The 25,720-nt window shown below is 49.5% G+C and overlaps 1 protein-coding gene across 1 annotated transcript; it reads right to left on the bottom strand.

Moving 5' to 3' along the window:
- Nucleotides 1–7,093: 7,093 nt before the first annotated feature.
- On the bottom strand, nucleotides 7,094–25,356 carry Sdc4 (syndecan 4). Its single transcript, XM_005392434.2, has 5 exons — nucleotides 25,243–25,356; nucleotides 13,219–13,357; nucleotides 11,646–11,692; nucleotides 10,655–10,853; nucleotides 7,094–7,347 (listed from the first exon to the last, which is right to left on the bottom strand). The coding sequence occupies exons 1-5, from the start codon at nucleotides 25,312–25,314 to the stop codon at nucleotides 7,196–7,198; spliced, it is 609 nt and encodes a 202-aa protein (XP_005392491.1). The 5' UTR covers nucleotides 25,315–25,356; the 3' UTR covers nucleotides 7,094–7,195.
- Nucleotides 25,357–25,720: the final 364 nt, after the last annotated feature.

The raw sequence follows: 25,720 nt of genomic DNA, 5'->3' as shown, positions 1-25,720 counted from the left end.
AAGCTTTCATCTTGTATTCCAACATGTTACCTCCTGCCTTAGATCAGGGGGCCTTATGTACACGCCCATTGTCCCCTCTATACTGTGAGCTTCCTGTGGAAAGTAGCTTTTATCTCCGTGGACATGTCCCAGTGTCTTTCACAGAGTCGGTGCTCATTAAATACTATAACTAATTGTATTGCAACTGAATTGCAACTGAATTGGCCAGTAATTTGGATAGTGCATGTGCAAATATAACCACCAGGCGGCACTGTTCCCCCTCTCAAACATTGATTTTTTTTTTTTTTTTAATAGAAGCTGTTGGGGTCCTTAACAATCTGAACTTTTTCCTGTTCTTGGGATTCTTGGGGTTTCATACACATCGTCGTGAATATTGTACTTCCAAGGAATTTCCAAACACTTTTAAAACCTGTTTGTGTATTAAGTTAGTCTTTTGCATATTAGAATCAGCTACCAAGCTGTAAAAATTAGCTATCCAGTCCGTATTACAGAGCAATTGGATTGAAATCTCTGAGGGGGGAGCATCTGTATTGTTGACAAGCTCTCCAATGTGATCCTTGTGAGAAGCCGGGCTTGAGAACAATTGCTCTAGTCCAATTTCCTTTGTATTTGATTGCTTGATTGAGGCAGGGTCTCCCTATGTAGTCCAAGTTGGCCTTGAACTCACTATGTAGCCCAAGTTGGCCTCGAACTCAAGGTGATCCTCCTGCTTCAGCCTCACAAGTGCTGGGATTACAGGTGTGCACCGCCATACCCAGCCTCCTTTCTTATAGATGGGGACACTGAGGCTCCAGGAAAAGAGGACAGGGTCACAGCAGGTTGCTGGCAGAGCCTGTCTTTGACTTGAATTCTGCACACCTAACATGAAGTAGTGAGGATAAGACCTAAAGCTCTGTTCTCAAATCTTCCCATTTACCATCTTGTGCTGCCAGAGAGTGCTGGTAACAAACTGGTGTCCTGGCTTAAGTAAATGACCTTGGGGTTCTTGTTTTCTTTTGTTTGTGTCAAATGAGATGTTCTGTAAAGAGAAACCAGTGATAACTGAGCTGCAGGCAAAATTTCTCAGACATCTTCCTCCCTGGGGAGGATGCAGACTGCTGAGGACATGAACCATGAAGATGACAAGGGAGAGAGGAAGTGGCTTTAAGGGAAGTGAAACCAATGAGACCCCTACAAGGGCTTGGCAAGGGCCATCCTTGAGCACTCACACAAACACACACAAAAGGGTCCCCCAGCCAGGCTTGGCTGCGTTCAGGCTCCTAGGGACAAAGTCAGGGCACTTGTGGTACAATAATGCTTATGGTGGATAAGGCAGTAAACACCTGGCACTGCTGGCTGTTTGCCATGGCACAGGGCGGGGTGGGAGTGAGGCAGAGGAGAAAAGGCAGAGCCTTGTGACCAAGTCCTTAGGCTGTCGCCCCGGTTAAAAGGTACTAGAGTGAGGCTCATCTCACCAAATTCATCCTCCATCCCTTCTGATCTAAAACACTGCGTCCAGCCCTGGCTAGTGTCCCTGTGTGCACCATCAGTACCTGGTCCTGGGGAGGAGTGTCATGGTTTGGGTCTGGGTTTGTCCTGGCTCACATATGCTACATCCACTTAGGTGTTCACACTGAGGATGAAACCCAGGACCTTCCCACTGAGATACATCCACAGCGCTTAGTTTTTATTTTGAGACAGGGTCTCACCAAGGCACTAAGTTGCAGGGCGTGAACTTGGGATCCTCCTGCCTCAAGCTCCCAGGGTGCTGGGATTACACATGTGCACATCCAGCCCGTCGGATGTCTATAGTCCCTTCTTGCACTTCTAACCCATATGTTATTTTCAGAGGGGCCTTCTTAAAGTGAGGGGATGGAGCCTCACGGTGGCCTCTTCGGTAGACAAGGCTGTGTGTGCCAGTCAGGGAACCTCAGGTCACCTCACCTCTCTGTGTCTGTTTCTACTTCTGTGAGTGGGAATAATAGTATTTGCCTCATAAAATGCTACACCGTTAAACATCTATGTGAAGTGCTTTCAACAGCGTCTGGCCTGTAGGAACCACTTTATATGGGCTGGTTGCTACCACGGTCAGTACCCTAGAAGCACTTTTAACAATGATCTGTATACTGTACTCTCCCTCCATTGAACAAACAGGCCAACTGGTGGTTCAGAGGAGGAAGAGTGACTTTTCCATATCAATAAATGACTTTCTTGTATTAGTTTCTGTGTTACATAATGAGTCACCACAAAAGTAGCAGGTTACAACAACACGTATTTACCCCCGTTTCCATGGCTCCCAGCTCGGTATAGCTGTCTGCTCAGTGCCTCCCAAGGCTGCAGTCCAAGTGTAGAATCCTGGAGCCACGGTACCTTGCTTCTCTAAGCACTGACTGGATCAGGCCCACCCAAGATAATCTCCCTTTTTGCTAAAAAAAAAAAAAAAAAAAATGGGGACACTAAATAAATCTGAAAAATCTCTTCACCTTTGTTATCTAATGTAACCTGATTATAAACTTACCGGTATCCTATCATTTATGGGACCTGCCCACACTCAAGGGGAGAGAAATATACACATTGTATACACTTGACAGGGGCTGGAGAGTGTTGGGGACCGTCTCATAATTCTACCTACACCCCAAAGCCATGTACCAAATTACTGGCAGGGAGATATTTGGCTTGCAGGCTCTGTGCTCCCTGTGCAGGAAATGACTCGTACAGGGATCAGGGCCTGTGGCCTCGGAAGATTGGCAGAGCACTTCTAGAAATGGCCCACTATTGTCCCGAATGCACTTCAGCATTCCCCATTCAATTCTCAGAAATAATATTGTATCAGTCAGTTAGCTCTGCAGAGAAAGTAACCCCAGGCAAGTGCTGAGCAGTCACAGGGCCATGGTCACAATCTTTAAAATAGTTTCCAATGAGCCTCGGCTCTTGGTATTCCTCCCTTTGTATAATTGACTCTCACAGTGAATAGGGCTGACTGGTGTGACCAGTAAGGTATAACAGGATCTGGGTGTGGTACAGCACACTTGCAAAATAGCAGCCTGGGAGGCTGAAGCAAGAGGATCTCACGTTCGAGCCCAGAGTGGGCAACTGAGTGAGACTGTCTCAAAGTAAAAAAATTAAAAAGGGTTAGGGATGTAGCTCAGGGTAAAGGCCCCAGATTCAATCCCTGGTACCACCAGAAAAAAAGATTATCATTGATAGGAGAATATGTGACTTCCAAAGCTGTCTTAAAAGGCATTGCAGTTTCCACCTGTTTCTTTTCGATCAATGACTCTGGGAGAAGCCAGCTGATGTGTCACGAGGACACTCGGCCCTTTATAAATCCACGAGGTGCAGAACTGAGGCCGCCTGCCAACAGCCAGCACCAAGATGCAAGACATGCGAGTGCACCATCTTGGAAACAGATCCTCCAGCCCAGTCAGGCTGCAGATGGCTGCAATCCTGGCCAACATCTGGACCTCAACCTTGAGCCCCAGAGCCCTAACCACCCAGTTAAACTGCTCCTGAATTTCTGATCCACAGAAACTATGTGGGAAAATATTTAATGTCACTATAAGCCTTTGAGTTTGGGGATAATTTTGTCCAGCAATACAGATTTCTCAAACTAATACTTTATCCAAAAAATAGAACTGGCAAGGAGGGGGCCATTTATTGGGCACTTAACTGTGTGCCAGGGTCTGACCTTCCTCCCTATGGGTGACAGATCACAAGCTAACAGCTGGTAGAAGATGAAATCTAACACAGATACCTCATCCCATTCTCAGACCAGCCAATACAGACATTTCTGGGACAGTGTCCAGTCCAGTAACCACTAGACACTGTAGCTATGGGGCTTAACTAGTGCAGCTAAGGATTTGAATTTTCATTTTTTAAATTTAAATAGCCACAGTGGTCAGTAGCTACTACGTGGGGCAGTGCCAATCTAACAGATAGATGTGAGGGCCTGGCTCAAGAAAAAGTTTGCGTTACAGACCAGAGACCCAAGCAAGCCTCAATGGACTCAGAAAAAAGAAGTATAGCAGGGCCTCAGGAGAGCTAAGCTAGCACAGGATCTGAGACCTAATTCACTGCCTCAGGGGGCTTTGGCAGCTGAGAAGCCTCCAGTGGAGAGACCCTACACAACATAGCACTGATAAGCAGGTAGTTCTGAGCAGACTCCAGAGTCTGATTATCCACGTCTAAATCTTACCTCTACCAGCATAAGCTACACAGCTTTGGACAAGAAATTTAAGCTCTTAAATACAATTTTCCCACCTGCAAAATTGGCACCTACTTGCAGAGTTGTGATGATTAATAGTCCCGGTGTAAAGCATTGCAAATGGGCTCCTGGCACATGAAATGCATGGCTCCAGGGTTTACTATGACTACTACTGACTCCCCTTGGCATCCTTCCCACCACCCCAGCAAAGCAGTGGGCAATGTGGTGCCAAGGGGAAACCACCAATGCCCAAGGACCCAGAATTGAGGCTCAACTGCACACCCAAGCTAAGGGCAGGTCGGTAACCCTTACTAACCCTTAGTAAAAAGAATCTCACCACCCCACAGGTCTGCTGTGGGGATCTGAGAGTCTGCCAATGCTATGGGAGTTTTTAGAGCCTGTCAACCATAGGCTAAGCAGATAAATAGTGAAACAGAGGCTGTGGTATGGCAAAGCTGGTGTCTAGAAGGTTTCCCATCCCAGCAGAACACAATTACTGCCATGCAAACTAAGTTGCCAAATTGCGATTCCCCCCATAAAAAAGGGTGAGGAATCTGTATTTTTATGAGAAGCATTCTGACATCTACAGATAGCAATTAACTTACAGATTTTTATTAAACATGGTGCTGCCAAAACAATGTTGAAGGAAACATGCCATGCCATACAGGCCACCAGGGTGTATGTTCTGACCTCCTCCCTTCATCCAAGCCTGTCCCTGCCTGCTTACATCTGTTTCTGTCTGCTGTCCCCTCTTAGAGAGATTTTGTCCTGCTCCACTGAGTTCAAGAGGTACAGAGTTCAGAGAGGATGGCTTTTTGCAAACTTTAAAATGACAGAGGCTGGCCAGGCATGGTGGTGGTGCTGGCGCACACCTGTAATCCCAGCACTCAGAAGGCTGAAGTAGGAGGATTACCATGAGTTCAAGGCCAGTTAGGGCTACATAGTAAGTTCAAGGCCAGCCTGAAATACACACAAGGCCCTATCTCAGAAATAAAAATAAATGACAGAGGCGAGCAATCTAGAAAGTACCAGGTTTTATTATCTTTTTATAAAAAAAAAAAAAAAATCAGTAACAGACAACAGTGTGAGAAACAGCTACAGAAAAAGTGCTCACTCCAACAGCCTGAGGAAAAGGGAATCGGGGCCAGAAGAGAAGCCAGGCAGCTGGGCACCCGGCTTGAGTAGGTGTTGGAGCTAACAGCCACGGGGTACAGCAAGGGAGACGATTCCCCTCCCCACAGCCAGTGGGGTCAGAAGATCCAGCTTACCCCAGCTAAGCCAGCCACCCTCTCCTTTCTAAGAGGAGGAGTCCCAGAGAACAGGTCCCAGCTGGAGCCTCACCAGCCCCATCTTTTTCCTCTCCCTTGCCTAAAGGTGACAAAGGTCACTCCAGACAAGCCAAGCCGTAACTCGCTAAGCCAGTTTAGTTCCCTAGAGCAGTGCATCCCATAGGTGGAAATGGTCTCTCCCAGGGAGGATAAGTAAGTAGCCATGAGCCACATGTGGTAACTGAGCACCGGAAATGCACCCAGTGCAACCGAGGAACAAACTTCTAACTTTATGTGATTTGAACTGACCTAATTTAAACAGCCACATGTGGTTTCCATATCGGATAGTACAGCCAGAGTGTGAAGGCAAACTCTAGGACGGTGATGGCGAACCTTTTAGAGCTCTCAATGATAACAAACAGCCCACTGTGGCACGTGTGCCATAGGTTCGCCACCACTGCCCTAGGACCCCAGCTGGGCCCCAAGCAGAAGGCAGAAGAGGATAAAAACTTACGCCTTCAAACTGTTCCAACCCATCAGAAGGCACCAAGAACCGGGCAGGAAAAAGAGGCAGAAACCTACCCAGCCACACAGAAAGTCACTCACTCAGCCACCCAGCCAACATGAAACTTGAAATACCGTACTATATCCTGAAAAAATATATTTATCTATTTTTCTAGAACAAGAGATAATAATATATTACAAGAACACAGACAAAAATACCCCACCATCCTCTATATTATATCTTGAGAACTGCTACAAAACTATGTTTCAGCAAAAGCTACTTTCAGAAGAATCAGCTTCAGAAAGGGCCAAGGTCATGAGCAGGGGAGTGTGAAGTATTTAAAATGGGGGAGAGGCTTAAAGAAAGTAAAAAAAAAAGAAGGGAGGCCCTGTCTGAAGGTATAAATAGTAAAAAAAAAAAAAAAAAAAAAAAAAAAAATTAATAAAAATCATATCTGTCTCTTCTCTCATTTTCAAGAAACAAAAACAAAACAAAACCAAAACAAAAATGTTAAATACAAACTGAGCAGGTGCTGTGGAAATGCAGGAGAGTGAAGACTATCTCTGTTATCTCCACACTTGCGCAGAGACACTCTGCACAAAGGAATGAACCGTTTAAAAGAAACAGATTTACAAATAATCTACAAATTCATTTCAGCATGTGCTTTCAGTACTTCTCCCCTCCCTCCCCAAATAAAAAAGGTTGATTTCCAAAACTCACTCAAAACAGCCTAATGGCCCAGGACATACCAGAGTCCTATAGTGTGATCGTAAGTACCTGTGGCTAGACACACCACAGGGTGCAGAGGTTTCTAGCTCCTTCTCCCGATTCCTGGCAGAGGGGCAGGCTGGGAAGCGGGAAGAGGGCAGCCAGGGCAGACCTCCAGCAGGCACCCATGCACTGTCACCCTTCAGCCCCGGATGAGGCTTGTTCAGCACAGCCTCTAAGCACACTATATTCTAAGCCGGAAATTTTTTAAACGACCCAATCCATGCCTTGCCTTCAGAAAAGCCAAGTTTAACCCCACTTCTCTATCAGGGCAACTCTAGCCCAAAGAGTCAGGAAAAGATAGGCAGCACAGTTAGAAGATGATGTCACTTCTGACACTGAAAAGGTGACCAGAGCTGGAGATGCTGATAGGTCAGTAATAAGGTGCCCTCCCCTTACTTTAATGCCCACCGTTCACAATCCTTTGGCTTCCCTCCCCACTAAAGTCCAAGTAGTGTCTATGGGGAAGCTTCACGCGTAGAACTCATTGGTGGGGGCTTTTTTGTAGATTGGTTTCTTGCCCAAATCGTAGCTGCCTTCGTCCTTCTTCTTCATGCGGTACACCAGCAGCAGGATCAGGAAAACAGCAAAAAGGATGCCCATGACGCCGCCCACAACCAGAGCTGCAGAGGAACAGAGGGAAGGTAGAGTGAGACCTACGCAGTGAGACCTCGGGCTCTACCCGCTCTTCCACCCATGCGTCAGTGCTCTTATAGCCAGACACCCTGCCATCAGCACTGCCTGTGCCAGGGAGACAGATACCTTATGAAAGCGTCCCTCGTGACCTCAATTATGATGAGGGGTTCACTGGGCATTATAAGTCATTGAACACTATGGGCTAAGGTGGCAAAGCCACTATTTCAACCCACATTTGCCTTGAGTCCAACACCCAGGCCCTTTCCAAATACTAGGCAGAATCCCTGGCAATAGCTTATTAGCAATGAGCCAGGAACAAGAATAACAGCAGGCTGCAGAAACCCCCCTAGACATACATGTTCTTACAACGGAGACACCCTCTAGTTCTGTTTGCATATATACAGATCTAGGCCTACGTGTCTGTAGATTGGCAGATACCCTCTACATACGCATAGAACACAGTAATGCCCAGGTATTATGTTATCACGTAGATAATCACACATTCTGATTTACATTCCTGTGTAGACACAGGCTGGTTTCCATTCCCACCTCTCCCATCTACTACTGGCTGTGTGATCTGAGAGTAGATCCTTGTCTCACTCATTGCAAAATGGAACAGTAGTAATTTTCTCATATTTGTCCCACAGACTACATACCCTACTAGCCCAGGGCAGAACATATGCTCAAGATTCATGAACTGCAAACCTCTATGGCCTGTCTCTGTTCCCAGCACCCTGAATGGGCCTGTGCAAGAGTGGGTGTTTAATAAATGGTATTCACCTGACTCACTAAGGAGCGGGTGGCTAGTGTCAGGCAGAGGTGGGCATCTGTTTGATCCCCCACACCAGCTGGCCCGAATGACTCATTCCTGTTTGTTAGGGGCAAGCATGGCTCACAGAATCCTTTCTGTGGCAGATTGAGTCCCTTAATTCGGTCTTACTCAGGCTAAGAAGATTAATTTTCTATCCCCACACATACTGCAAATGTATACACAGACTGGGGTAGAGTGGCACGGAGGAGCTCAGTAAGGTTCTTTCCTGGCTAAAATCCTATAAAAAGCATCCACAAAGTACCTCCCAGAGGTGCCAGAAAAAGCCCATGGGATATCTGATGTCAGCCCCCACCCTGTTCCTATCACCTCTCCCTCCGACAACCCCACTCCTCCGTCACACCCCTACTGTGTTGGGACTCCCCAGAGGGCTCTGAAGTTGACAGTGCTTCTGGGTCTAAAGGCCAGGTCCTCTGCTTCCTGGCTTTGGGACTTGGGACACATTATTTAGACTCCCTTTTCGGTTGTTATAGACAAGAGGTACTCAAAAATCATACGGCAAAAGGCAAGCACTGCATAACACTCATGGGTGCTGAAAATGTACCTTCCCATAAAGGTTTTGTACTGACATAATTCTCAAATGGAAGAGAAAAGAAGCCACATGTGGTGGGGAACCCCTGTACTCCCAGCACTCTGGGAGGCTGAGGAAGCAGAATCACAAGTTTGAGCCCAGCCTGGGCAACCTAGCAAGATCCTGTCTCAAAATAAAAAGTTATAAAAGGGACAGAGCTGTAGATCGATGAAAAGGTCCTGGGTTCAAACCTAGTACCACAAAAAAAAAAAAAAAAAAATCCAAGAGAGAGTAAACAGCTAACCTTTCTCTAGTTCTTCTCTTGCTATGAGATCCAAAGCCTGGGCCCCAGTCTCCCCATGGATTAGAAATAGCAGCTCGACTAGATCAGTGATTTTTAATTTTTTCCTTAGCAGCACAGAACCTGAAGTGCTAAAGCAAAACCTAATAAACAGATTCAACCTAGTAAAGATAAAATCTGCAGCTGGCAGATCTAAACTACACCAGCTGAGAGTGAAACTGTGGTTGGTAAAAGACAGGTGTGGAGGGTTCAGTTCCAAAATACTCCTACTTAAACACTGTGAAACCTCCAGGGCTAACTGGTCTCAAAGGGCTCCTCTATTTCTAATGACCCATCCTCCTATACCCACTAACAAAGTGAAGGGGAACTTAAAAACATTGGCTCAGGTACCAGGACACCAAAGTCAGGGCTGAGCTGGGCCCAGGTGCCTGGGGCTATACTCCCAGGGCAGTTCATTGGCAAGATGCAGGTGCCATTTTCTGTCTGGCTAGATGGAAGTGGGACAGTGACATATGGCATAGGGCTCCTTTCTCTACCTCAGGGCCCCTCAGAGCTGATGGTTTAGCTGGGTCTCAAGAGACAGGAGTTGCCCAGCATGCTGGGGTGTGCACTCACTCATCCAGTTCATCCACAGTGACCCTCAGCTACAGTCTGTAAAACTGTAGGAAGTTGCCAGGCATGGTGGCACACACCTGTAGTCCCAGCACCAGGAAGGCTGTGGCAGAAGGATCACAAGTTCGAGGTCACCTTGGGCTACATAGTGAGTTCAAGGCCAGCCTGAACTACAAAGTGAGACCCCCGTATCAAAAAATGCAAACCCTCCTCCAAAAACAAAAAATCCTCCAAAATGTAAGGAGTCCCTTTCTTCCTCTGACAACCAGCTTTGGAGACCACACCTATCCCTAGGGCTGCAGAGAGAGGTTTGGGGATCCACCCCAGCTGATGATCTCCTAGCCAGGCTTGAAACAGCCACTCCTCAACCCTCGCTCTGGGACAGCACTTACCCATCACGTCTCCAGCACATTAGTCAAAAGCTTTTACCTGAAACCAAATATTTAACCTCCCTAGGCCTCACTGTCCTATGCTGTCACAAGAACATACCCTATGCCCCACCTACTGAGGACAATAAAAATTCAGTTATAGATAATCCTAACAATCAGAAAGGCTCTTCACAGTTTATAAAGTAATTTCCTATTTTATGTTTCATGGACTCATTACACCAACTCAGGGAGGTATCAGTGTACCCATTTTACGGGTGAGGCAACTGAGTCACAACCTGTTCCAAACGACTCTTCTCAGCCAAGGTCACAGGGCTGCCAAGCAACAAAGTAGAGAGAAAGGAAGCCAACCTAATTCTAAAGGGACTCTAGGCTTTTAAGTGAAATTAATGTTTAATGATTAACTCCCAGATGCCAAAGCCAGGCTGTGAAAGTGCTTTAGCTGAGAGAAGCTTAAGGCAAGGGAATAACTAACCCAGGCCCTACTCTTTAGAAGCCTTTGATGTGCGGTTCTTCCTCCCCCTCCACTAGGCTGCAAGTAGTTAAGAGTCACACCTTAAGGGAACATAGTTTTACATTGCCCCAGAGCGTTGGAGACACCCTGTCCCCAGGCTCTTTTCTTCCTTCAGGGCCTGTCCACACTAAGTGGTCCTACCTGCGAGGACCTCAGTTCTTTCAAAGATGCTGCTGTCCTGGGCAGTGCTGGACATGGACACCTTGTTAGACACATCCTTCTCCCCTTCAAATGGTGAGTCCTTCTTGGGGATGATTTCGTTCTCCTCCAGTTCTTTGGGTTCACTGGGGACCCAATTCCCAGGCCCCACCCTCTCAGGGATGTAGTTATCTAGAGGCATCTGAATGGGGGGAAAGAGAAGACAGGAACACTGAGTAAGTTTTCTGATGGATGGAGGGACACAGGCAACACTCAAGAGAATCTGGACTGCCGGCAGGCAGGTATTCTAGAGAACCTCTCTGGAAGCAACGGGGCAAAAATCTTAGAAACTCCTTTGAGGCACTAGGTTTGCCTCTGGGACTCTAGCCTCCTGAGCTAAACTTGTGTCAAAAACAGTTGCCTGTGCTGGGGTTGATGGCACACGCCTGTAATCCCAGCCTGTAATTGCAATACTCGAGAGGCTGAGGCAGGAGGATCGTTGCAAGTTCGAGACCAGCCTGGGCTACAAAGTGAGCTCAAGGCCAGCCTGAACTGCACAGTGAGACCCCACCTCAAAAAGACAAAAATAAATAAAAACCAAAACAACACTTGCCACAGTGTAGTAATTTTAGGATTGCAAGAAATTATATACAACTTTTCCACCAATAAGGAGAATCAAGTGAATGATTACACACCCTATAAAAATGACAGGGACATTTAATTACACAGGGAAGTACTAAGGACCACTGTGAGTGGAAGATGCAGTACACAGAATTGTATACAACTGGAGATCGGCACATAGAAAACAAGCTAGTGTTGACAGTGATTATCCTAATTATAACTGTGCCTGTCTTAATTGAACTGAGGGACCCACATAAAAAAGGCTTCTTGCACATCCTTCACTTATTCTGCACCCGGGAGCTGTATCTTCTGCCTGTCTCAGTAAGTGTGTGTTACGGGGTGGGGGATGACAGTGGACACATGCCATACTTACCAACGGTTGGATCCCTTCAAGGATGGTCTTGGAATCCTCCGAATCATCTGTAAAGTCAGAATGGCTGTGTGAGCATGAGCTCCATTAACTGAAGTAACTTGACGCCCTCAGCCATGGCTGTAGGGAGTCCGCCCTGATAACCAGCCCCTAAATGCTCCATATCAAGCAAATGAACGTTCCCACCTCAACCTCAGCCACCTAGTTTGAAAAATGGGGCTCCTGACACCTGCCTCCCTGACTTTCACAGCGATTTGTGCACCAGTAGCTAAGCAGGTGCTGTGTCAGCTCAAAACCCTGGTTAATAGTGAATCTCAGGACCAATAGCAACATTTGCAAGCTGGTCAGAAATGCAGAATTTCAGGGTGGACTGAATCAGAATCTATATTTAAACAAGATCCTCAGAATTAAAGTCTGAGAAGGAAGACTCTACAATATCAAATACTATATATTAAGACTTTACCGAAGCTAGGAGAGGAGGCACATACCTTCAATCCCAGCTATGTGGCAGGCTGAGGCAAAAGGATCACAAGTTTGAGGCTAGCCTAAGCAACTTAGTGAGAGCCTTCTCAAAATAAAAACATTAACAAGGCTAGGAAGCCACTAGTGCACATCTGTAAACCCAGCACTCAGGAGGCTGAGCCAGGAGGATCACCATGACTTTGAGACCAGCCTGGGAAATGAACCATAGTTCATTTGCTATGAACTGCATAGCAAAACCTGGTCTCAAAAACAAACACAAAAAAACCCACAAACAAAAAAAACCCCTAAGTATACACAATGAAGTTTATTTTTAAAACACAATACTGATATACAGTTATTCCCATTGTGCAAATTAGGAAATCAAACCTCGTAAATGACAGAGTCAAGGTTTGAACTCATGACATTTGTTTTCATTAGACAGGGTCTCACTATATAGTTCAGGCTGGCCTCGAACTCAAGGTGGTCCTCCTGCCTCAGCCTCCCAGAGTACTGGGATTATAGGTGTGTGCCACCCGGTGGGGCAACATGACTACTTTTATTGTTTTTAATTCAGGAGTATGTGACTTCAGAGCTCAAACTGAGAATCATTAACATGTCCCTAAGCACAGGAGGGAGATCTCCACGGTTGTCCCACATAGTGGCCTGGGCCAGGAAGTGAAAGATCACAGAAGGCAGTGGCCTCTGGTCTGGCCTCAGCCCCTTCACATGCCCCTAACCCCCACTGCAGCAGGGGAAACATGCCGCTCCCAGCCCACCCCACTTCTGAGGTAGAGTTTTTCCATGGGTCCTTCCTCCCCACCCCCTCATCCCCACCCTTCCCTCCACCAAAGGGAGGAGCCTATGAGTACACGTTCAGGCTGGTACCAGAAAAGCCAGAGCTACAGTGAATTCAAAGCAACACACGACTGGCTCCTGGCAGTCTCTGGGATAGAAACGGTTAATACAGTTACTTCTGTTTCTTCTTTTGAGGACCAGGAAGGGCACTATAGGGAAACTCCCCCCAAATCCAAGTCCTCAACATGGTCACTTTCCTTATTGGTGGGGACACCATCCCTCGAGCCCATGCCCCGGCTGCTCAGCACGTCCTCCGTACCCAGATCTCCAGAGCCTGACAGCTCAAAGTCATCAGGTTCCTGCCCTGGCCCCCCGATATCTTCATCGTCAGGCAGAGCTCCAGAGAAGTACTGGCCTTCTAGGAGATCATGGGGGTCGATGACCTCGGTCTCTCGGATCTAGGATAAAGAAAGGAAAAGAATCAGCCAATAGCCTTCAAGTGCTCTAGAACCGCAGAGCCCCAAACCACAGAAGTAGACTTTCAGGGGCTAACAAGGGGCCAGCTCTGATGACTTGTGTCCTGGATCCTGTTCTACCCCTATCTTGCTATGTGACCTTAGGAGAGTCTCTTTCCTATTCTGGGTGGATAAATATAATAAAGGTGCTAATAAGCAAATTATTAATATTACTAGGTACCATTTACCTGAACACTTGCTATTTGCCAAACCCTGTTTTTAGTAACTCTTGACGATATGTTAACTTATTTTACAACCAAGGAAACTGGGCTTCAAAGACTTTAAATCACTTTCTTTGGCGACACAGCTGGTGGGAGGACAGCACACAGGGCTGCCTGGCTTCAGAGCCGGTGGTTCCCAGGCACAGAGGCAGCCTGGGATCACTGTCCTCCAGGGCCTGTGATGCAGCAGCAGCTGATTCACACATGGCAGGGAGTGGACTACGGGCCCTGGTCTTGCCCATTTTGGGACACCTTTCCCAGCTGAGTCAGACTGGGCTGGACAGCCTCAGGTCAGGAAACCGCTCAGACCTGGTGACTCAGGAGCGCACTTCTGCAGTCTTACCTTCCAAAACCTCCCACAGATTTGTCCTGCTGCTAGCAGGACGGAGAGCACAGAGAGGCACAGTCTCTGCCCTCACATGTGTTCCACTCTGGCACCATTACGGGTCACTCAGCACCCACTCTATGGAAACCTAGCTTGGCAGCCTGAGGTCTACCCCCACCAAGCAGCTTTTAAAAATAAACTGTGAGGGGCTGGGGATTTAGCTCAGCGGCAAAAGCGCCTGCCTGGCAAGCGCAAGGTCGTGAGTTCGGTTCCCGGTACCGGAGAAAAAAACAAACAAAACAAAACAAAACAAAACAAAACAAAACAAAAACCTAAAAATAAACTGTCAAGGGTCCAAGGAGACCAAGAACTTTCCCAGCACCCTGCAGAATACCAGTTACTCTGGGACCATCCCCTAGCTCAGGTAAGTGGAAAACAAAGCTCTCCCAGTGGGGGCAGGAAGCACCGGGATGCGCACCACTCCTCCTCTAGCTTCTGGCCTTGGGTTTGCACCTGCCCACACAATAACCTTGAGCAAAGTTCATTATTTCACTCCCACGTCAGCACCATCTCTCTAGATCCCATAACTGCAAGAGATGGAGGCTGCTCAGAAGCACGGAACATACACTACAGACCCCAGGGTGGTCCTGTCCTCCCTTCACAGAATTTGGGACTTAAGCAAATAATTAGCAAATTATCTAAAGTCAGAGTGTTAGATATGTAACTCAGTAGAAAGAGGCCAGAGCTCTGTTTCTGACTGCCCTGAGCTATCCTTCACCCAGGGAGAGACAGTGACACAGCAGGGATTCTGAGAAGGAACATCCATCCCTGTGATGAGACATCCAGGAAAGCCGCTTCAGAAGCCAGGTTTTTCCTGCACTCTCCCCTCTGGCTTCCGGGAGAGGCGGTGGAAGCTGGCCGTCCCCTCTTCCACCCCCACACAGTAGATGCTGGATGCCCGGAAGGGAAAATGGTCAGGCAAGGGAGGGAGGTAGTGGGTAGGCATCTCTCTCTCCTGGGGTGGGCAGGAAGATCTTTGCAGAGCACCTGGCACACAAGCGGGTGGAGAGCCAGAAGGGGTTAAGCCCTGCTTAGGGATGACTTCATGACTCTGGAATCAAGAGCTGTTGCTGAGCCGCTGGAGCTGGAATTCCAGTCCCCCCCACACAGCCTGTGCCTGTGGCTTTGGTTTGGCAGAGCAGGGAGAAGGCTCCTCCATAGTTGCGCAAGTGCCTGAACCTAGGGTGGGGTCCCTGTGCTCCTACCCCAACCTCCTGCCACAAATTCCCCTGGAGCTCAGAATCTCAAACAGCAAGGCCCCTATAGCTTACTCAGTGTCAGGCCTTAACCAAGCACTTGGCATGACATAGGTCCTCTTAAAAGAGCCTTTCTCCAGAGGTGGAAACGAGGGCTCAGAAAGGTAGTCACTAGTCTATAGGCCACATGGACAGAAAGTGGCCATGCTGGGCCAAAACCCAGGCAAGAGCCACTTGGATTTCAGCAGCATACACGTATGTGAACATCTGTGTGCATTAGACTGCCAACCCACCCCAGGCTAGAAAGCAGCCTTGTTAAAATGGGTGCATCACAAGTAGAAAAGTTAGAGAAGAGGTACTTTTGTCACTTGTTGACCTGGCTTGAAAACCACACTGGCTGTGGGTGTCAGAGTTAAGTCCTCAGGCAGAGGCTGAAGTTCCACCTACAGCCTGGGGATAACAGAAGCTGGGATTCCAACGCAGGTGTCAGGACCAACAACCTTTCCCAGCCTGCCTCATCCCCAGGAGCCATGAACGTTGTTTATGAGGCCAACGCTTTTTAGTAGGTGAAAGCGCTACGGAGTGTTTCCAAACAGGCCATGGGCTTAGCGCAGGATGGGGGTTAGCAATCACCTCCATTTTATGTTAGAGAAATGAAGACTAAGAGAGAAGGGCAGGTAGGTCAGTGGCAAAACCGAAGAGAAAGCCCAGTTTATTGCCATTCAGTCCCCTCAGGGGGCACCTGCTCATCCCTGACTCCATTTTTTTACACCAGGTCTCTGAGGAGATGAACGGTTAGTATAGGGTCACACAGGGACTCAGTGTGCTCAAAGATCGGATCCTTGTTCCAGAGCTCCAAAAGGCAGGAAGGGCGAGCGTAGGAGACTTCCCTCTTACAGCGCCTCCAGGGGCCCATGAGGCCATGCTGCAGCCAAGACATCGGGAACGGAATCCTCCGTGAGCCCCAGGGGCACCCTCTCTGCCCCGTTCATCTCTGATAAGAGGGAAACTCCTAAGTGAGCAGGGGTCGTTGAGAAGGAGGCCAGCAAGACAGGGCCAAGTCCCATGGGATTGTGGGCACTTGCCTTTTTTTCTCCTTTTAGTAGGGATTGGGAAAGCACCAACAGCCCTCCCCTCCCCCGCCTCCTTTTCAGACAAGGTCCATTCAGTCTGGGGTGGCTTTGAGAAGTCGGGCCACCCAGCAGCCAGGCCCAGCCCTGACCAGAGGGACCTCGCCCTGCTCCTGGCTAAGGATGTGGTCTGTTCTCCTCAGTTCACCCCATCCCTGCCCAGGCACGTGTGTGTTCACATGCGTGTACAGGCACAGGAATGCCCTTGGGTCTCCCTGCACCTTTGTGACTTTCACAGTCACGCAACAGAAATCAGCAGCTGAGTGAGGCAGTGCGCCTGGGCCCGGGAGCCCTGCTTGCCCTGCGGCTGGTGGGCACCCAAGTCGGTGCCCGGGAGAGATTAGAAGCGGTAGATTCTTCCCCAAACTATGCAGGACAAAGACTGGGGAGATGTGCTTTTGCTTTATAGGGACAAACACCTGCTAACAGAAGGTTTCTGAAGCCAGTGAGCCCAACTGGCTCATTTTATAACCTCTCAGATTAGAAGGCAAAGGACATTGTCAAGGTCACCCAAGCAGCTGGCAGCAAAGCCAGACTGGGAAGCTGTGTCCCTTCGCTCCCAGCCTGGAGGCAAGGGTCTTGGCTAAGGGTTCTCAGCAAATCCATGGACAGCAGCTATCAATCCAATATAGCGCTAGCCCTCAGGCTGCAGCATAAAGCTAGGAAAAGCCCACCAACCCTATCCCAAAGCCCTACAGCTTTGTTACCCCAGAAAAAGCATGGGCGCTGGGGTGACAAATAGGAGTATCCACTACAGTACATGCCAGACAATCTGCTGGTCTGTCTATATATAGGCCCAACAGCAGTGTAAGGTGCATACCCATTTTGCAGATGGAAAAAACTGCACTGAGTCATTCATCCAAAGTCACACAGAACTGGGATTCAAAGCTAGGACTTTCTCAAGACTGTGTCCTAACCACAACCAGGCTTCACTACTCTTCACCTCTCCACCCTAACCCAACAGCCCACAACACACTGCCCAAGGCCAGGGCTCCAAGCCATCCCTTCCCCTGCCTAGGAGTAAACACAGGTGAAAGTGATAGTGCTTAAACAAAGAAACAGAAACTTGGCTGGAGTACTAGGGAGGAGTTCAGGGTCAAGGCTTGGTTAACTGTGAAGGAATGAGAGCTTTTCCCCCACCTGCCTCCTCCCCAGGGAAGGCAAGGTTGGGGCCATGCTTGAGCCTTCTTTTGGAAAGCAAGAACGTAAGGGTAATAATTGAGCAAGCCAAATTTGGGGGGTGGGGATGAGTACTCTTGGGCTCTAACTGCTGCACCCACCAGATTCTGGCAGATCTGTGGGAGGGTGTACAGTACACATCTCCACCCCCAGCCCCATTCTGAAGGGCCTCACAAAATGGGCAAGATCCACCAGCAAACCATAGTCTCCCCCTTCCTAACTGCATGAGCCTAAGAGGTATTATGGCTCTTAAATTCTCCGTTTCCTCTTTTGTAACTGGGGCTTTTAACGCCTTGCAAAGTGATGAGAACTGAGAGAAGTATGTATACGAGCGATTCAGCAGGTGGCCTGGTACAAAGCAGGTGCTCAATCAGTAGTGACTATTATTAACCCCCACCTGCCTTTCTTCTGGTTACGGGGATTACTGATCCAAGGGTCAAGAAAGAAAGTTGTGTTGGCTACACAGAAGCAGTTCCAGCGCTGGAGAGAAGCTAGTCAGTAGATGGGGAAGTACTTTGTAAGCTACAGAGGGACATACCCCACATGAGTTATTATTTTGCTTCTGAGACCAGAGACTTTCAAAAACCAATCAGGTCCCTTCATATGATACAAGAGAAAAAGACCCAGAGACGGTGGAGATCTACCCAAAGTTATACAGCTTTCAGCACCTGTCCCTAAGCAAATGAAGAAAAAATTTGTTGTTTTTCCAAAAGGAGCAGATGACACTAACCACAGACATCCGAAATTCTACCAGAAACTTGGATCCACAGAGTATTTCCTGACTTGCCTAAGAACAATATATCTAGAAGGCAAAAAAAAATCACACACTAATGAAGAATGGTGCTCTGGTACCTGAAGGGTTAAGCCAGGACACCAGGGCTGGGCTGGGGGTGGAGTGCGGGTTCAAATGTCAGCTCTGCCCACTCCAAGGTCGGGTTACTCTGAACACAATCGCTATGAAGACAGCCAGGCCTGGCACTGCCAGCAGCCAGCTTTTCACCAAGCCCCAGGGCAGGCCATTCCCACAGCAAGAACTCCAGGATCTCGGGGTGCCAGCTAGGAATGACGGGGGGGAGGTGATTCTGGAACCTCTGGACAAACTCATACCAGAAGCCAACCCAGCACCCTTGTCACTAACTCCCTAGGTGGTCTTGGGTGATTCCCTCTGTGGGCCTCAGTTTCCCCACCTACAAAAGACACGACTCAAAGAGACAAGCCTCCCTCTGTCCTGAGGCCTGGTAACCAAACTGGGCATTGCTCCGATTACCAGTGGAGACAGCTGGGAGGGGCTGGCTCCCTCAGGGCCTCGGAGACAGAGGTGCATTGAAGCTGGGGCTTGTAATCTAGGCAGCAGATCCGAAATCCCTGCTGGATCGACAGCCAGCCGAGAGGCTCTCAGGCTGCAAACAAGCCTCCTGTGTTCTGAGCAGTCTTGACCCTACTGAGCAGCCTTGTCTCAGCAGATTAGATCCACCTGGGTGCTGGCCCCTTTCTAACCTCCCCCGCCACCCGGGAAAGCTACTGCTCCAGACCAGGTCAGTACGTCCACTGTGGCTCCTGGCCGGGCTTCCCCAAGGCAAGGAGTCCCCACTCTGGATATCTGGCTCAGCCATCTGCCGCCCAGAAGTTTGAGTGGTGTAACCAGTCCCCACAGGCTGGGCCGCCTGTCACTGTTTCCACACACACCAGCCTCTCCCTGCCTCCCCTTTCCATTACCCCAGGTGTCACCTGACTAGCAGCCTCTCCTCTGCCAGAGAAAACTGGGGCAGCCGACTCCACTCCCTGGGCGTGAAGGACGCAGGAGGGGCAGCTGTGGGGTAAAGGGTGCGGGTACTGAACAGGAGGGTCTGGCCTGGGATGGGGGTGGGGAAAACAGGAGATGCCAGAGGTGAGTGGGAAGGAGAGAAAAGGAATGGTAACCGCACTCTCGAAACATCAGATCTTTCGGGGGGGTTGTCCTGGAGCTCTCTGAAAGTAAGATTTAAACCCCAAGAACTGTAACAACCATTTATATGTTCAGTGTGGGCAAAGACATCACCTCCCCAAGGCCAACGGCTGGCCAAGTTAGGAACCCTTGTCTAGCCACGAATCATACACTCAGGCCAGCACTTTATAAGCTTGCCAAACACCGATTATAGCCCTTGAGTAACACAGGTGTTTTATAGAGGACACTGGGGCTCTCACATCAACAAAGTGACTTATTAACTGTGCACCCCTGGTTTGAGGGGCTGGGCTGGGACAGAGACTCAGGTTTTCTAGCTATAAAATGTACCCACTTTTCCAGTTACCCAGCCTATAGCTGACAAAGCCAGGAATATGCCCAAAGGTCACCACAAAGTTAATAACAAACCAGCGCAAGAAGGCAGGCTTCATAGTTTCCTAGGGTTAAATCAGACCCTGACTGTTGACATGTGCTTTCTCTCCTCTTTGAGGTACCACACAATAAAAAATGTAGGAAAACTACCTTTTCAGAGCACTGAAACTTTCCTGTCCAGGACTCCAAAACCCAGGGTACTATTTGCAGTAACTCGGCCTGCTAACACAAACTCTGCCCCTCTTAACACAGGAGGGTGATCAAGTTCTGGGGAACGTCCCAGGTAGCCTGGTACCCTTGGCAAGTCTCCTACCCCTCCTCCCTGCAGGCTGCAGGTTGCTCAGTGTGGGGATCCCATAGATCCTGGCAGGAGAGGTGGGGCTGCCAGGAACTGGTTCTTGTTTAAATATAAACCCATGGGATAATTAGCAAACAGCCCACTTCTAAAATAAACAAATAGGAGATTTGGGCTCCCTCAGCCCCCACCCTGGACTCTTCCCTTGCCACCCTGTGGAGTTAAGATATGGGGGAGAAAAGAAAGCCTTCTAGAACTCTGGGCAAGGAAAGGAAAGGTCACCAAGGAATGCTTCAGTAGGCACTATACCAGTGCTGGCAAACCTATGGCACTAATGCTGCAGCAGGCTGTTTGTGTCATTGAAAGATCTCAAAGGTTCACCATTGCTGCTCTATGCTATGCTATGCTATGCTGTGCTATGCTGTGCTATGCTATGCTATGCTATGTTATGCACCTTTATTTGCAGCTTTGTCATCTTTAAACCTCTCCACAAAGGCATCACAATCTCCATCATCCAGTGGTGGACACGGAACCTAGGACCTTATGCATGCTAGGCAAGCCACTAGTGCAGAGGTACATCCCCAGCCTGGCATCCAGATCTTCTTAACAGACCAGAAAACTGAGCTCAAAGAGGCTGAACAGCACATCCATAGTTATGTCCTTAGAAAGAGATGGAATTAGATCTCCCTAAGCAACATAGAGCCAATGTTTCAGCCCTCCAGGCAGCCCCAGGAAAAGGAGGCCTCAAAAACATCACAGAATGAATCCTCAGTCAAAACACTGAACTATACACTATACCAGCTCAGTCTATGAACTCACACCAGTCAAAACCTGTTTTGCTTTAAGGAGGGAAAAATAATGTAATACTTGCTCTGCAAAGATCTAGAGACCAATTTTGAGGAACACCTGAACCCTTCAATGTCAAAATCCATAGAGGGGCAACAGGCTGCCTTGCCAAGGAGCCTAGGATAAGTACTTCCCACATGTTCCCTGAGGGCTCAGGACACTAAGAGGTTGATTTCCAAGGACAAGTCATTCCAACACCCCCTCCACAGAGTTAACCTATTAGCTAAGGTTGAAAGGAAATGGGTAACTCAGGCAGGTTACACTAGCCCAGCAGTGACTCATGCCCACCCATCCAATCCTGGAGGCTGAAGGACAGCCCCTCCCAACAGGGAGCTGGGGCTGGGAGCCCAGCCTGGCTTCCCTAGCTCCTCATTCAGGCCTCCTGGGCACTAGGAGTCCTTGGAAGAGCCCCCTGTTTCTAGGCAGTGGGGATGGCAGGAGCTGAATACCCATTCCACTTCTCTGCTGTTAGGGATTTGTTTAGACTTTCTACCACAGAGGCCAAGAAAGCTCCCCTCCCTTCATCAATGAGCTCTCCGGGCAGGAAAGACCCCTTGAAGGCAAAGGTTCAACCTCCTTATTTTAGAACTGGAAACACTAAAACCCAGGCACAGGGCATGTTTGTCCAAGGTCACCTAGCAATATAGCAGAATCCAAGGTAGCTACCATCAGATCCAGCAAATCTCATCTGGAATGTTCTCTGAGGACAATCAAACCAGATTATCTTGCACTATCATTCTGACCTGGTTCTGACCTTGGCAAACCATGAGACATTCCTTGTCAGTTTCCTATAAAAAGGAAATAAAAAATACCCATCTCACAATATTACTGGGAGACATTCATACATAATAAATAACCTCAGTGCACCTCTTACAGTGAAGTTACATGCATGAATTTATTCATTCATACAAACAATTCCTGAGTACTAAGGGACAGATACTTCACTAAAACAAACAAAGCAGAGTTCCTGCCCTGGGGGTGGGAGGTGAGGCGGAGTCTGTCAATTCCCTGGAGGGAATGCCTTAGATATCTTTATAGTTTCCCCAGCTCCTTTTGAATAGTTAGTCCTTAATTATTAATCAAATATCAGCACTAGGAAAGGCTCTCCAAGCCAATCAGCTCAAACACTTCATTTTACAGATGGCAGATGGCAGCCCAGAGAGGGCAAGGGACCTTCCTCCAGCCTCATGGAGACACCTCCCAACTGTGGCGCAAACGTTCTCCTGGGTGTTTGGTAACTCACTGGGCTCCTAAGAAGTCCCAAGAGTTCTCACTGGCTGCTCAAGGGTCCTAGAACCCCCTGGACTTCCGCCCCAACTTCTGGGTAATCAAGGAGAGAATTCTCAGGCAGACCAGAAATGTCTTTAAGATGAAGTACACCTGGTGGGTGGGAGGGTCACTTCCCCAAAACTGCCTGGGCCTGGAGCCAACTCAGGGGCACAGCCCCTGGGCAGCAACACTTTTTGCACACCCTCACTCCCCGAAACAAGGGTGCCTTTAATTGGCCAGGAGGGAGTGGCAGGAAGGCAGATCAGGGGAATGCTCCCAGCTGGACAGGAAGAACTGGTTTAGGGTGGCAAACCCCTGCCAAACAGAGGAGAGGACAGTAGGTGCTCGGCCTGGGTTCCTTTCCCAAAAGCTGAGGCACTAAGAAGTGGGGAGCACCACCAAAGGGCAGGGCAGGACTCTGGATTAAACCTAAAACTTGGGAGGGGCCCGAATAGCACTGACAGAGCGGACTACTAGTTAGCTATATTGATGACATCAACGCTCTCCACTAGCCCAGGGTGGTACCATTTTATCTCTCTCAGTTCCCTCATCTGGAAAGTGGACATAATATAACCTCCACATGCTAATTTTTTGTGAAGATAAAATGGATCAGATCTGGTTTATGGAAAGTATTCAAACCAGGAATGGTGGTATGTGCTGTAATCCCCAAAACTGGGATGCTGAGGCAAAAGTTCCAGGCCAACCTGAAACTACACAGTGAGATTCTGTCAAAAGAAAGGAACAGACACAGAGAGAGACAGGAGAGAAGAGAAGAAGAAAATGTACTGCCATCTTAACTGCTGTTAACAAATTCCTTCTCTCTGGGGCTCATTTTCTCTACCTGGAAGAAGGAAAGGGCCCACTGGATCATCTCTCCAGTTTAAACCAAAAGTAACTTGGTCTGATTTTTCCAGACATAACCTGGGCGTTGGGGGAATGAAAAAGGGAAGCCCCGTGCCCCAACTAGTAGCAAGGGGTTGGTGATATTAGCCAAGAAGAGAGAGCTAAGGTCAGGATGAGAAACTGACACCTCTCTCAGGAAGCAGCTGCTGGGGCTGACTTTTCCCCTAGCTGATGCGCTGAAGGACTGACAAAACACCCCTCCCAGGTCACATCCTTCTGACTTTCCCCGGGACAGCACTATCTGTTCCTCCTCCCAAAGCATCTGCAGGTTCAGCAGCCCCTGAGCCTAGACCAGCATGTGACTCTCCATGTGGTTACTCCAGCCACCTCTTGCGTCCTTTCCTCTTCTTCCCATACCACCCAGCCAGTGCTCCTTCACCGCCTCCCAACTCATTCAGAGCACTGCACCAAGGAGGCAGAAGGTGTGGGTTCTAGTTCTGGCTCACCCACTAACTTTGCATAAAGGAATTACTGTAACATTAATGATTAAACTCCAGGAACTCACTCCCGGTAAAAACTGGCGCTAACGAACACAAAGCTCAAGCTCTTTGGGGCCAGATCACCTCTCCCAGCTTTGGGGACATCATCACCTCACTGTGGACCTGTTTCTTCCACTTTAGAAGTCCTTGAGGCTTTTCAGCCCCCAAACCTCTGGATGAATCTTCAGTTACTCAAGGACAGGACGCAAGACTAGCCTCTTGGGCCAGAAGTTAAGATAAAAGCAGGAATTGAAAGCCTAGCTGTCCAATTGGGATCTGACTCAGACCTTATTAGTTAGCTGTGTGACCTTTGGCAATTTACTTAGTCTCTCTAGCCTCAGGACCAGTTTAAGAACGGCGGCGGACAGGAGGTTGTTGCTGTTCAGAGAGAGATATTAGAACAGAACTAGACTCACCAAAAGCAGTAAGTGTTTGCAGTCATCACTGCAGGCCTAAAACTGTGCTGGGGGGCCCTGCTCATTCTACTCATCTCTCAACAAGAGGCTGCAGGCAGAATCAACCCTCTCCTACACAAGTATGGGGGAAAAGGAGATCGCGGGCTTTCAAAGGAATTACTGTAACACTAATGATTAAACTCCAGGAACTCACTCCCCCTAAAAACTGGGGCTAAAGAACAAAGCGCAAGCTCTGGGGCAGATCACCTCTCCCAGCAGTCCCTACGCCCCCACCTTCCCAGAAGAGATTGACTCCCTATTCCTGTTGCTGGGATGGAGCTCCCAGTAGCCCAGGGCTGTGTAAATTACGCTGGGCATCCTGGACAGCGAAGAGGAAGTTTCCATAGGCTCCCTGAGGCCTCTTCTCCCCCAGCCCCCTTCACTCCATGCAGTGGCTGCCTCAATTTCCCCACAGTGCCGCTCAGCAGAAAGTGCAGACTCCACTCCGGGCCAAGTGCTAAGCTTAAACCACCCCTCCTCCTTCTGCCCATAAAGATCAGAGTCCCAGCTTTCTTGGGGCCCGAAAGAAGCAGTAGTCACCTCTTGTCCCCCTCCCCCAAAGAACTGGTGCAGATGGGGAAAGTGAGACTCAGAAGAGCCAGGGCCTTGCGACACACACGCGCACACACGCAAAGTCAAAGGCAGGGCCGGGGCCAGAACAGAGGTCAGGGCTCACTTCTCTCCCGCGCGCGTGAGAAACAGGGCCCCGCACATCCCTAACCCCTCCCCCTCCTGAGCGCGCGCTGCTCCCCGCATCCTCGGGCCACCTTTGGAGCTGCCAGCCTGGGACCCCTAAAGGACGAAGTGGCGGACTCTGCGCTCGGAGCCGGCCCCGGATCACAGCGAAAGGGCAAGGGTGTGGGAGGACGAGTTGACACCGGCTTAGTCACGTCGGAGCCGGGAGCCGACGGCGGGACTGAGGCCAGCGGAGGCGGGAAGAGCAACGCGCCGGGCGCGGAGCGCGGGCAGGAGCCCCCCCCCCCCACCGCCCCGGGAACCTTCCCGCGACCTCGAGGCAAAGTTTCCAACAAAGTTTTTGGGAGCGCCGGCGCAGCTCTCGGAGCGCACACACAGAACCCCATCCCAGCCCCCAGGAACAAAAGCGGCCCCGGGCCCCCCGCCGCGCACCCGCACCCCGAGTCCTCCAAACACCCACCGACTCCGCGGTAGTGGCCGGGCTGCGGACCAGGAGCAGCAACAGGAGCACAAGCGGGCAAGCGGACGCCATGGTGCAGCGGTGCAGGAGCGCGCGAGCTACCAGCGGCCGACCCAGAGCGCCCTTCTTATAGGCGGCGGCCCTGCCCCGCCCCGCCCCGCCCCGCCCACCCGCACCCCGCCCGGAATTCCCCAGAAAGCCGGATTTGCAGGGCCCTGCGCCCGCCCGCGGAGCTGGAAACCCCGGGGCGCTGGCCCTGTGCGCCGCAGCCAGCTCCAGGCCGACCCTAGTCGTGTCCTCGGGGACCTCCAACCCGCTTGATTTATTTGACCCACTCTAGGCAGGCCTCGGGAGATCACTGTGTCTAACCTCGTCTTATAGTTGGGGAAACTGACACCCAGGAATGACAAGGACTTGCCCAGAGGCTTCCTTTAAAATCAACCTTCAGGGCTAGGGGTATAGCTCAGCTGCACCGCCC

The sequence above is a fragment of the Chinchilla lanigera genome, unplaced genomic scaffold, assembly GCF_000276665.1.
Source record: "Chinchilla lanigera isolate Chin_1 unplaced genomic scaffold, ChiLan1.0 scaffold00044, whole genome shotgun sequence".
NCBI lineage: Eukaryota > Metazoa > Chordata > Mammalia > Rodentia > Chinchillidae > Chinchilla > Chinchilla lanigera.
This window is presented reverse-complemented; position numbering and strand designations above follow the sequence as displayed.